Raw genomic sequence first — 14126 nt, 5'->3', positions numbered from 1 at the left:
TTCATCTTAGTTTTTTAACCCCCAATGCACTGGGATTGCCGAAGGAGACATGCAATGTTGGCTTAAAATTTGCTAAAAGAAGGTATCTTTTGGAGCAGACTTCATGTCTGGAACCTTCTTATGATGCGGCCCACGTACAGTATGCAGGTCGCTAGGTTTTGGAACAGAGCCCTAGACTTCTGATGACCTTTCATATTCTTCAATTGTTCTTACATGAAACCGTTTATAATTACCACATGCTTTTTTACATTTTGGATTTTATACATTACGTGTTCAATCTATGAAGCTTCCTAAAAGCCCTACCAAATCAGTTTTAAGGTGTTTGTTGTTTTCAGAAATGTCACACGAGGACGTTCTATAAACAACAAGATTTTGAGTCAAAAGTCCAATTACATAAATGTTTGTTTTCCCAACCAGCGATTTTGAATGTTTGTCTTAAATTAGAGTATTTTTTCCCCTCTAAATGGTATACTCAGGAGTAAGGTCAGGGTAAATTCACATCTGTTTCACATATGGTGCAAAATTCATTACAATATCTGCTGTCAACAACAACAACAAAAAAAATCCTGTAAGTGTTTTTTATTTTAGCAGCTTAATGCTCAGTGTCATAAATTGTTGTCCAACTATAAACATCATTTAATATATTAACAGAATATAAAAATAATAAGATAAATACTTATTCCTTTATGGCATTCAGAGTGACAATACACCCTGCCAGACATTAATGTCTAAATAAACTCTTGTTCTTTTTTAAGTTCAATATTTATCTATCTATACTTTATATGAGAGAATCAAAGGTGTGACAACTTGCCCCGGTGTCTCCTATTGAGTAACATGCACGCACACACAGATGTTCTCGACAATAACGGAGAAAGTCAGAACAGCTGGTGAGGCTGTAGATTCAAACCCCATAAGGCTTGATGAACTATCCACTATTGTTCCTGAACCGCTCCATGAATCATGAACAACAACCATGTGCCTTTGATCAAGACAGTTAACCTCAGGTCATTCTGACAGGACTGCATCTGTAAAAAGTGACCCGAAGACACTGAATACGGCTGGAGCGACTAATTAGTAAATGAGCAGCATACAGTGCGCTGCGAGTCCGTGCGCTCCGGTCACCGGTCACCAGTGCGCGCGGTGCGGCTCCATCTGTCACAGAGTCAAGCCGGAGCGAAAGCAAAAGATGTATTTCCCACATGCATCCACATGAAACGCGTCCAACCTACACACATCAGCGAACATCTGTCCTTTTCCACAGCACATGTCTATGGACGCACCATAAGTGCCTAGATATATCCAGACATTCAGCGCATGTTTTCGCTTTAATAAGTTTGATTATGCTGATGATAAATAGACCAATTTTCTACATGCAACCAGCCTTAAAAAAAAAAAAAAAAAAAAAAAAAAAACAGATCTTACCTATAAGGAGGCTGATTTTAAATGACAGGTGGAGAGTCTTGCGTTGGTGGAGGTCTGGGAAACAGACACACGCACATTGAGGAGCGCGTACTGTCCCCAGCGCTCTCTCTCTCTCTCTCTCTCTCTCTCTCTCTCTCGCATCACCATACAGCGTCGAGACCTGCGCGCGCACACTTCAAATAAAATTAAGCTCTCTCTCTCTCGCTCTCTTAAATTTTTGAGAGGATAAAGGCATTTCCGGAACCCGGAACTTAATCGTTAAAATATAGCAGAGATGTCGCAAACATTACGTGAGGGATATTGTTGACTGTACTTAAAATGTATTAAGCGTGTGTGTCAATATATTCAGTCGTTCATAATTGATTAGATTTGATTGTTTAGATTTTTTGACAAAACCAGAATTAGGTATTTCGCGGAATATTATAATAAAAATATACAATAGTGATATATGTCAAAATATTTGAGCTATTATTCTGTTGGTTACAGTAAAATGTCCTGATAACAGCTCAAACAGATTCTGGCCTTCCAGCAAATGAGGTAAGAATGGCAGAAAGACAGAACAAACCACCATCACAGTAACACACAACACAAAAATAATACACTAAATAATAGAAGAATGCAACATAAGCTACAATATTTAATTGGTCATAAGGCCTTAGAATTAACTTGTTGAATATAAAGCACATTTTTCCACATAAAATATAACATAATTGATGTTTTCACCCATACAACTTAACCCTGATGGATGATAAAAACAATTCCACACCGAGACTTGAATAATATACAAGGGTGGACTTGGCCCACTAAGCAACCACGCCAAACACCTTAGCAACTGCATAACAATTCCCTGGAAACCACCCAAAATGCGGTGAGGGTTTTGTAAAGCACCACTTACATTTATTTATTTATTTTGAATGTTATTTTATTTTTAATTTTTTTTTTTTTAGAATTAGTACTAATATTATTTTTACTATTTGTGTTATTTATTTATTTTAGTTTAGTTTTTTGAGGAAACATCTACTTGCTGATCCACAAGTTTACCTAGATGTTACAGTGTTCTAACACAAAAATTAATTTATTTCAGTAGAAGAACAGAAATGGATACAAATTTATAATCAATCATCTTAACCTTGCTCTTTTTTTTTTTTTTTTTTTTTTTTTTTTTTTTTTTTTTTTTGCAGAAAGTAAAGTTTTACTGACTTGGAATTTCAAATCTATGAAATGCTTAGATTTACAAGCACACAAAACTTAGGATCTTTTATATAGCAACAGAAAATCACATTGTTATTATAATTAGTGTGCCACAAATTACCTGACTGTAATAATCACTGAATCATTTTCAACAGTAATTTAAACACAAGAAAAAAAAAAAATCTTCTAACTTCCAGATATTATGCAGCCATAAATGTTGAATGTTTTACATGCATAATCTTAAGCTTAATGCTGCTCTTTTTTGTTGAGGTTTCATAACTTTGAAGTTTAAATTCTATAATACATTAATGCTCAGATTTACACAGGCTGTTTTATATACCACCCTAACATAAAATCACATCCTAATTATCATTGTTGTTCCACAAATTACCCACCTATAATGCTCATTGAATGATTCTCACCAGTAATTTAAACATTAAAAAAATTTGGTCTATTTGGTGATTTTATAGTGCCATAAATGTTTAATAATTTGTTTGCATATTCTTAATGTTGCTCTTTTTCTGTTTAGCCAAAAATTAAGCATAATTGCCTTTTAATTGCCCTATAGTATATCTCTCAGAGGATATTGCTTGGGAGTTTCAGCACAGTATATCAAGAACTTTATGTTGAAAAGTTTACAGTATCGCCTAATAATCTACTTGTACTCCTCTATATATTCATATCGATTAATGTGTGCCATGTAACTGTGACCTGGTTTGTAAATGGGTTTCCACATGACCCACAATACATTGCTGTCAGCTCATTTCCCTGCGAGTATAATTTCAGCAGGGATCCAGCTTCAATCTGTTTATTTCTAATTTTACCATATACATAGAATAACAATGACTGGGAGAATATTTGCCTGGCACGCAGCCCCAATAACTGGAGAAGATAAATGCGTGGCATAGTACTTTCATACCTGCGAGTCTGTGTGTGCGTTCATTGCAACGCCCCAGTTTAGCTGCCTCCACTCCTCTGCCGGTGATCGTATCTTATTGTTACCAGGTGGCTGCCAGTGACAGGAGCACTGAAAAACTGCTGACAATAAGCCACGACTCAAAGGAAAACGTGAAAAAGGAGGACACGCGAGCAGTGTGGTTCTTCCTCGCGAAGGCGTAGGGGGTGAGGAAACCGTGTTAGAAGGGAAAGGAACGAGATCCCCGGGGAAACATTCCAGCGAGTTCCTGTGCTTTAGATGATGGTTCATAAACTACCATCACCCTCGAGGGGCTGGGGAGCCCAAGCTGAAATACTTCAGAAGTGCCAATAAATAAAAAAGGGAGAATTAGAGAAAAGTTTGGCGAGCCGAGGAGTGTAATGGAGACCGATGGACCATGGGAAAGAAACCCCCCTGAGGAAGAAGTGAGGTCTCGTGTGAAAGATCCGTCATTCAGACTGAGAGGGTTTGTGTGCCATCGTACTAAGCAGCTGTGGAAAATGAGCACTCATTGATTTCATGCATATGGCACCCACGCATGTAAACACACACACACACACACACACACACACACACACACACTGAAGACCCCATCTCTACAACACAGCCATCATAGCGTAACAAAGCCACAGGGAATAAAGCATTCTTTTCCGTTCTAATTTAAGAATTTCTCTCATTTAATGCCGTGTATTACACACGATTGCACACATCAAATGATTATCTCTGCATCACGACACCAAGACCATTTTCCCCCAAGAAACTGAGAAGAGTTATTTGATCTGCTGTGAAACAACATTCTCTTGAGCACAGATGTGATAAAGAACATCCAGGAAGGCTACAGATGATGGACTGCAGAGTGTCAGTTGAACATGCTGTTACTTAAGCAAAATCCTGCAGGAGTGCAGCGTGAATATCATATTTTAGAATATGCATGTCTGTTTATTACCGTACTGCCTCCTGTAATTGAGATTAATGCAGTTCAATGGGCATAACAGGAAAGATGCCAACATTATAATCCGATCCCGGGTGCCAGGTGTCAAGTTTTCAATCGCAGTGTGATAGAAAACTTCTGATTCTGTGTAGGCCTGTTACTATCTGATGTGGTCTTAACCTACTTGCAACACATAAAAATAGATTCCTTTTCTACTTGAATTAGTTGGTTATGTAGACAGATTTACTGCTAATCCCCAAGGGACAAGCAGTTGTTTCCCTCCTTTTTTTTTTTTCTAACACAATTGTGCCCTCTAGTGACACTGTCTTGAAAATAAAGCATAATGCAAAATGGACGCATATGGTTCATACAGAGGTTCTCATCTCTGACCCTAGAGGCCCACTTTCCTGCAGAGTTTAGCGCCAACCCTAATCAAACACACCCGAACATGCAAATCAAGGTCTTCAGGATTACTAGAAAGTTACAGGCAGTGAGTTTGATCAAAGTTGGAGCTAAACTCTGCAGGAAAGTGGACCACAAGGGCCAGAGTTGAGAAGCCCTGCATGGTCTAGCAAAATGTTATATTATATGTCACAAAAGGTACAGATTATCCTTTTACAACTAAATGCATTATTTATATAAATTAAAATTAATATATATATATATATATATATATATTAAAATAAAAACATTAATAGAGCTTAAATGATAAGTTAACTTCCAGAATTAAAATTCTGTCATCATGTACTCACCTTCAACTTGTTCCAAACCTTTATGAGTGTCTTTCTTCTGTTGAACACAAAAGATGATATTTTGAAAAATGTTGATATACAAAAAGTTGATGGGCACCATTCCATAGTATTTATTTTTTCTACTATGGAAGTCAGTGGTGCCCATCATCTGTTCAGATCCTAAATATTGTTTAACATTCAAAGAAACTCAAACAGGTTTGGAACAAGTGGAGGGTAAGGAAATGATGACAGATATCATATATATATATATATATATATATATATATATATATATATATATATATATATATATATATATATATATATATATATATGCAGGCCTCAATCAATGATTTACAAAACCTATACAAAGATTAAAAAAAAAAAAAAAAAAAAAAACTACTAAGAGTATGTTGTTAGACAATTGTTAAAAATTATATAGAAATGCACAAATAGGGCGATTTCTGACTCTTGTTTGAGTTGATGAACCATGGTTGGCCAGGCTTTTTTTAGTTCATAAAAAAAAAATGTTTTTCTCATGCACCGAACACTATAATGATGTGAAAATACTCGATACTTACAAAACTTACATGTTGGGTCTCAAGATGATGTGAACCCTTTAACGTTGATATTAAGATAATGTTTGTCAGTAACTTGAGTACTGAACACGACCGGTGTATCTCATTGTATCTGACTCGTATTGTTTTAAGGTTCTGCGCAAGTTTTGCGCAGAGCGGATGCGCATGAACACACATCAGCGGTCTTATTATCTCTGAGGAGCCGTGAAAACATTATTGTGTTCGTCTGTGTCGAGCGAATTCTAACGTTACCGATCAATTTTAGTCAATAAACGAACAATGAGTGATCATCCGGTGACTAGCAGATGAGCCAAATCTGATCGTCGCTGAGAGAAAGAGGCGAAATTCCGGCTATTTTGTCAGGTGAGTGAACTGAAAGACATTCAGGCAAGACGCAGCAAAATCACCAAAAATATAAATATTTATTAAACGAATCCAACAGATGATGTTAATATGTCGTTTCACAGGTTTGTAGTTTATAATTCGATCACTTGGAAGGGTTTAGGGACTGCGTTTTAATGTGAAATAAGGCTGTTGTTGCTGTGTTTTGGTCAGGGGTGTTGTCCTGTCTACAGGCCTCAGTCTGATCGATCATGATCTGATCTCAACATCAGCACATACTAACCCTCAAAAACCATTCATTTATTAATATGATACCTACAAGTGTAAATAGGTTGGCCTGTAATTCAATATAAAAACACATTTATCAGTTTAAGTGCTCAATGTAACCCAGTTTATTTAATCTAAAGGTGTAAATGTATTAGAATATAGATTATATATTGTTTTATTAAAAAAAAAAAATAGATTTTCAGTCTTTCTGACCTTTTTTGTTTTTGTTGATGTAGCATTTTAATTATTTAATTGTATTATTTCGAATTTTTGAATTATTTAATTATTTAGTTGGTTTAAACCTTTTAAAAACATTTTAGTGTAATGTTTGTTAAATATGCACATGTAACATTCTTTATGGCTAATATTTTTTTTTAAATATTTGTATATTAATAATTTATACAAATTATTTTATAAATATAACTTTTTTCAATCTGTATGATTTTTTTGTAAATACATTTAAAATGTTATTTATTTAAGTATATGTATTTTAAATATGAATTGTTAAATATTAATCTTTAAAACTATTCTTGCAATTTTGATGGTTCCAACCAGTCAGACAATTTAGTTTAACTTTTGTTAACAAATAAAACTGCTTCTTTATGACTGATATTCCTATAAATGTTTGCAAATAAATATTATATTTCATTATTGTTATGTGTTTTTTATTATTTTGTCTCAGTGTGTTTAATCTAAACTAACATTACATAAAAATAATGTCTGATATTTTAGTGTATTCTGTACCAGCACCATAAAATGTCCTGTAAATGGTTTGGCTGTAAAGGATTTGGGTCATGATATATTTAGATCATTTCTGCATCTGATTTGGTCTGTTTGCCATTATGAGTATGCACAGGCTGTCCTATCAAGCCAGATAGTTACCTAGGAATCAGTTTTATAGATATGTGATGGTAAAAAGATTTTAAGTGTAAGTAAAGAGATCTTGTCAAGGGAACAACATAGTTCTTCCTCTCATTCGTTGTGCTTCTGGTCTCACTTTGAATGTGCTTTCAAATATTAACAGCTCTTTTTATTTCATGTGTTGCACAAGGCTTTGGTTTTATGTTGACAGATAATACATGAATGACACTCTTTCTTGTTAAAGTGGAGTAATACTTGTCAGAAGAGAGACTGGAAATGCAAGAGCTTTAATCATACAGAGCAACAATGAACAAAGAACTCAAGCAAGCGCTGTTTACTCGTGACTTTTGTCGTCTTGGGCAACATAGTTTTGATCAACAGTGCCCCGTTTGTTACATCTGCCTATGTACCGCTGACGTTAGCTTGTGTAGGCAGCACATTTCTCCAAACTTGTTTTTGCATTCATTTTTTCCTGTTAAATAATTGTATTTTCATTTTCTTCACAGCATGGCTAATTGCGGCGAGGTTAATCTTTCCGTGGACTCCCTGACTACTGGCAAGAAGGTGAGTGGGGAGTCTGTGACGGAGGGAAGTCCATCCCCTTCGTCGTCTCCTTCGCTGCCCATTCCGGAGTGTGCAATCTGCCTGCAAAGCTGCGTCCACCCTGTACGCCTGCCATGCCGCCATATTTTCTGCTTCCTATGCGTGAAAGGAGCTTCCTGGCACAGCAAACGCTGTGCTCTCTGTAGAGGGGAGGTGCCCGAGGACTTCCTGGAGCGTCCTACTTTGCTCTCGCCCGAAGAGCTGAAGGCTTCGGCGACAGGCGGACGTGGTACGGGGAGTGGTGGCCATGCGTGGTACTACGAGGGGCGTAACGGATGGTGGCAGTACGATGAGCGGACTAGCCGAGAGCTAGAGGACGCCTTCAACAAGGGCAAGAAGAGCGCCGAGATGCTGATCGCTGGCTTCCTGTATGTAGCCGACTTGGAGAACATGGTGCAGTACAGGAGGAACGAACACGGCCGCAGGCGGAGAATGAAGAGGGATGTGGTGGACATCCCTAAGAAAGGTGTGGCCGGATTAAGACTCGATCCAGATCCCAATCCCAGTCCTGTAGCGGGAACTGCTCCTGCAGCACCTGCAGTTGCTGATTTAAACGGAAGCATCGATGGCGCCACTGCGGAGCGAGAGAGTTCAGCAGATGGAGCGGACACTGGAGTCAGCGGAGGACGTCCTCAAGTGATCTTTGCTTCTGCTCCCGTACGGCCGCCAACTGTCTTGGGCGGTCACCTGACCAGCCCTGCTTCCTCCAGTGATATTCAGCTTGTACAGGCTCTCTCCCAACTCAATATGAACCCCTCTGAGCAAGAACCAGAAGAGGAAGACGCAGACGATTCGGCCGTTCCGGTCCCATCGGGGTACGAATCCGAGTCTGGCACGAGCCAGGATGAAGATGAGCAGGCTGGAGACGAAGGTGAAGATGAGCACACAGAAGGCTCCCAGGGTAGGCATAGACTGCATCAGTTGGACAGACCGCCCCCTGGTGGTGGCCCTGGTGGTGGCCCTGCACATAGCAGCGATCGCTCGGGGTGCCCCGACGGTCAGTGCACCGTTACAAAGGTCTGATCGCAGCACAACTACAGAACTCCTACCAACTCCCACAACCGCTGGGTATTTCTAACCAATCTCTGAAATGCAAAAAATTAACCGAATAAACCATTCAAATCACTGAAACACGGTCTTGGTGTAAGAATAATGCTAGTCACTTACAGTCTTTGTGCTTGTCTCTTTCAGGCTTAGAGGACTGTACCAGGGCTGTACTCTTTAATGGAAATTACAGGCAAAACTACAATAAACTTGCTTTTATGATGCCTAGAATACTGTAAATTGGTCCAGCCATTACACTTTCGTTTGCATTCTTGAAATAGAAAATAAAAATTCACAAAAAAAGACCTACTTTTAACCCTGACATTTAAAAGAAAAGAGTATAAAATATTAATTTGCACAAGCCTATTTTGAATCTTATATGACCATTGAGATTTTTGTTTTCATAACAGGTTAGCACATTTCATTTATTTTTCTCATTACTCTAATGCATTTGTTTTATTAGTTATTAATATCAGTGCTGATTTTCACTCGTTTCTTATTACTGTGATACTGAGATTAGTGTAAAAAATTGTATTTATTATATTGCATTAATAAGAATTTAGTCAAATTTCCTTAATTGTGCACAATGCAAAGAAATCTTAATGATCTACAATACAGGCTTCATTTCATCATTAGGTATTTTTTTTCTTTTGATTTTGAGGTGAAATTTGACCCAAACATGTTCTTGAGATTCCTGTTTTCATGTCCTGAGATGTCATTACATCTAGCATGGTTTAACACCATTATCCAGTGGTTATGGAGTCATACACTAATGAAGTTAAATCTTTTCATAAAAATATGCCATATCAACTTTTAACCTGAGGCGTCTACAGTGCCATTGCTAAAATAAAATTTCATCTCTTGGTAGGAAATCCATATACATTGTGTCTTCACTAGTCTTATTGTTGTGATTATTACAATTATGCTGTAGATCAAAATGCCTGACTTTATTTTGCAAACAGTATTTTCATGGAAATGCAAAACATTTTGTAATGCACCACCTGGTACAGAGCCTTCTAGATCTTCAACAAGTGGGAAGAAAGCTTCAGGTTTTTTTTGGTGAAATGGCAAGCATTAGATGCAAAACCAGCATAATTTCAAATGCAAAACCTAACGAGAAAAGGATTTATTGTAGTTTTGCCAAGGATTCCTCTTTAACACGCTCTAGTCATTAGAAAACCTTCAGTCATCTTACATTTACAGCTTCTAGTGTTTCATGGTGTGAGGTTTAAAACACTTTAATGGTGTGTGTGTGCATTTGAGTTTATTTTAAGGAACTTGTCTTTTATTCTTCTGTCTCATCTTGGTGTGCTTTATCTGTTTCGTGGATTTGCATGTGTTTCTGTGAGCGAGGATGGAGCCCTGGACTACGGCGCTTTGAACTCTGGGAAAGAAGAGTTTTATCAGATATTGTAATTTGTAGTTGTAAAGTAGTCCTCAGACTGCAGCACACCGAGTGAGTGAGGGGTTTTTAAGCATAGCTGTCCAATTTGAAGTTTAAATTTTAAGGTTATTTTTAGTCCTGCTAATTCTCATTTCAGGTTCTTTGTTGTCAACAAAACAAAATTTAAATTTAAGTAACTTCTTTTTGCTGTATTTTTGATTAAAATGTGTTGATTTGTTACCAGGTTTACCTGAGAAATAAAGTGTTGTCTGTTACCTGTCTGAGATCAAACTGTCCTGATGTATATTTCTCAATTTAAGAAGGCTTATTTTACCTTAACAAATGTTCATTATTTTTCCACCTACTAGTATTATGTATGGTCTAAATTAAATTATTTATGCTAAATTATTATTTTTGTGTGCAATATGCATATGATGCTGAAACTAGTTGGTGGCAATCTACAATCTGTACTGAGTAAGATTTACACAAAGACTTTAGACTCAAGTTTTATTATCATTCCAGAACTGTATCTTAAGGTGTAAGATAAACTTACTGATGCTGTATGTGAAAATATAATATCTTACTTTAAGAAGAAATTGCATAAGTTACTTTCACAAAGTCAGCATATTAAATTTAATAGTTAAAAGGTTACTCCATCCCAAAATGAAAGTTTTGTTGTTAATCACTTACCCCCATGTCGTTCCAAACCCGTAAAAGCTTTGTTCATCTTCGGAACACAATTTAAGATATTTTGGAAGAAAACCAGTAGGCTTGAGACTGTCCCATAGACTGCTTAATAAATAACAGTGTCAAGGTCCAGGAAAGTATGAAAAGCATCGTCAGAATAGTCCATCTGCCATCAGTGATTCAACCGTAACGTTACGAAGCAACAAGAATACTTTTTGTACACGAAGAAAACAAAAATAACGACTTTATTCAACAATTACTCTCCTCTGTGTCTCTCCAAATCAACGTAGCGCCGTTTTGGCAAATCTGACTAGTACACATATGCCGTATGCTCTTCTGTGCCAGCAGCGCTGCACCGATGCGCTGTTTGCTTTCAAACCAAAGTGTAAATACACGTAGTAAACGTATCCTTGTGGCATGGCTGATACTGAAGAGTGTACGCCATCTGCGTACTAGTCAGGTTTGTCAAAATGGTGCTACGCTGATTTGGATTATTGTGATGTTTTTGTGAGATGACAGCACCCATTCACTGTAGAGAATCCATTGGTGAGCAAGTGATGTAATGCTTAAATTTCTCTAAATCTGTTCCAGTGAAGAAACAAACTTATTTGCATTTGAATGACCTGAGGGTGTTCATTTTAAGAAAATCTTAATTTGGGGTGAACTATTCCTATAAATTCAGTTACATAATGTTTACAAATATGTTTATGTCTACATCCTTTAACTTTCACCATACATTGGTTTGTACATTGTGAGTACAAGTTTCAGGCCAGAAAAATCCTATTTGAATTTCACTGGGTCTTCAAACTAGTTAAAATTTGTGTAACTGATGCAAAAGTACATCATTTGCAAGACAAAGTATGGATAAGTGGGGTTGTGAAAAATACAGTATAGTGACAGAGAATATAACCATGACAGTCTCAGTGAACCATATTATGACAAGGATTTTATTCTAGACTTCAGACCAAGAGTCCAAGATGCATGAACCTAGGCGTCTCCCAGGACAGACCCCTGCTGCACTCCAGTAAATTCGTTAAACTCACACCCTTCCTCTTGTCCGCCAGACAGACATCCATCATTGCATCTCTATCCCACCACTAATGGGGGATGGATTGATGGATCTACAGTAGCATTGCTCCTCGAATAGCAAAAGAACTGTTTGTATAGATGCAGTTCAACTTCATAGCTTCAACCAAACTTGGCAGCCTGATATTTCAGGATGTGCTTTGGGCCTTTATGGGCTTACTTTGGGGATTGAAAATGTATCTATTATGTGTGTCTGTGTATTTGTCTATGGCTGACGGTATTTAGCAAACATGTTGGCTCTGTGTCTGAGATGATCTCATTCAGTTATGTCTGTGTAATCATTATTAACTTTCATATGACACCTCACTGTGCTGATGACATCTCAGCTCATTTTCTGCTGTGCTCTGGTCACGGCGCCGGCAAGTATGCATGGGTCATTCCCCCAGATCAGATCACAGTCTGCTTTTTAACCAGTCAACGGCTTTAAAGGCACAATATCATATCAATATCAATATAAGGAATTTTCACTCAGGAATTGCTAGTAATTTTCACAAATAATTACAAGAAATGGCAAAAAAATAAAATCAAAAATAAAACTAAAATAAAATTTCCTTCAAAAAAAACCAAAAAATTTTTTTTTAATTTCAAACTCCAATACAAAAAAAAAAACAAAAAAAAACAAAAAACACACACACACACACACATTAACAGTGTGCATCAGAATTTATGCTGCTTCAGGACATGCTGTGAATGTGTTGATTTTATTGGCTGTAAGTGTCTGTATTCAAACTTGAAAAAACATCTTTCCTAGCTATCAAACACTTCTGACAAGAGTTTTCTCTGGTGGTAAGATGCCTTAAGCTTTTTCACCTTAAAGCATGTGGCATCACCAAACAGAATAATAATCACTGTTTTCAAACAGGTTTCCCCAACAGTTTTCCTGACTGCCATTGGTTGGACATACAGGTTATTCCTCCTTGTGTTTTCTGTTTTTTTTTTTTTTTTTTTGTCAAAGAAAGGTCATAAGTAGTTCAAGCAAAAGCTGATTTATGCTTTTCGGTGGGATTTATAGGATTTTGGGCATAACCTTGATTTGTAGATCCCATCCTGTTGTCAGCTTATTGAATGAGTTTATGATTTTATGTTGTAGTGTCAGGGTGGCTTTTCTGATTATTGATCTATATATAAACCTCTAACTTTTTTGCATTATAGCTTATAGGTGGAAGAATTTTTTACTATTTAACCAAATTATAAATATGAGACAGATTGCTACTGTAATGAGGTTCTGGTCACCTGAGCTGATATTACTCTGGTCTGAGGGACAGTATGGAGATCAGGTGATAATTTTCTCTCTGACACCAGCAGCAGAGTTCACATTCCCAAGTCTCAGAGTGACTGAGAGTGTGATTTTCTCACCCTCTTGAGTTGCTCTATTCTTCACTGTCTCTTTATATGTACTCAACGCCAGATAAACGGGTCATGTATGCTTTTACGCTCAATAGGGCTGTAGTCTTATATTAAATATCTTGTGATGTTTAGTCTGTAAATGGTTTCATAACTTCTGTATTTACTGTAAAGGGATAATCCACCTATAAATAAAAAATTATGTCATCGTTTACCCTCAAATTGTTCCAAACCTCTAAGAGTTTCTTTCTTCTCTTGCACACAAAAGAATATATTTTTTATATTGGTATTTTATTACCACCATAGTATGGAGAGAGAGAGAGAGAGAGAGAAAGAAAAAAAGACAATGGGGACCATAAATTGTTTGGTCACCCACATTCTTCAAAATATCTTATTTTGTGTTCAGAAGAAGAAAGAAATTATTATCAGTTTAGAACAACAAATTAATAACATTCTCCCCAAAATCACTTTTAATGCATAAACATAAAATGTGTCATATGCTTAATCTGAATCGCCATAGCAACAGCTAACCCTAAACCTATCAGAGGCTGCCGTTCTTAGCTGTCAGCACGGATGGCCATCAGGATTGACTATCAGGTCTGTATTGTACACAGGACTGAGCTATATCTGATGTGAGGACAGTCCTTTGGATATGACCATGCAATCAGCAGCCTTTTTTAACCTGTCTGCGGTGTAGCACTGAATAGAAGTGTCTAAA

At 37.0% G+C, this 14126-nt stretch overlaps 2 protein-coding genes across 2 annotated transcripts in view; one reads left to right on the top strand and one right to left on the bottom strand.

Moving 5' to 3' along the window:
• LOC109048459 (cadherin-11-like) overlaps positions 1-5951 on the bottom strand; it is a 71237-nt gene extending 65286 nt beyond the window's left edge. The window contains exon 1 of the mRNA XM_042713742.1: positions 5794-5951. The gene's annotated coding sequence lies outside the window, so the exon portion shown is untranslated. The remainder of the gene's footprint in view (positions 1-5793) is intronic.
• Positions 5927-10575, top strand: LOC109083395 (E3 ubiquitin-protein ligase rnf146-like). The gene is made up of 2 exons (XM_042713685.1): positions 5927-6153; positions 7767-10575. Exon 2 carries the CDS (start codon positions 7768-7770, stop codon positions 8884-8886), a length of 1119 nt encoding a protein of 372 aa, XP_042569619.1. The 5' UTR covers positions 5927-6153; position 7767; the 3' UTR covers positions 8887-10575.
• The last annotated feature ends 3551 nt before the right edge of the window (positions 10576-14126 follow it).

Source organism: Cyprinus carpio, chromosome A23 (genome assembly GCF_018340385.1).
Source record: "Cyprinus carpio isolate SPL01 chromosome A23, ASM1834038v1, whole genome shotgun sequence".
NCBI classification, from domain to species: Eukaryota; Metazoa; Chordata; class Actinopteri; order Cypriniformes; family Cyprinidae; genus Cyprinus; species Cyprinus carpio.
The sequence above is the reverse complement of the archived record's forward strand: the minus strand, read 5'-3'. Positions and strand labels throughout refer to the sequence as shown.

Coding starts and splice junctions, on each gene's coding strand:
- LOC109083395 (XM_042713685.1), top strand. CDS start 7,768: ATGGCTAATTGCGGCGAGGTTAATCTTTCCGTGGACTCCCTGACTACT.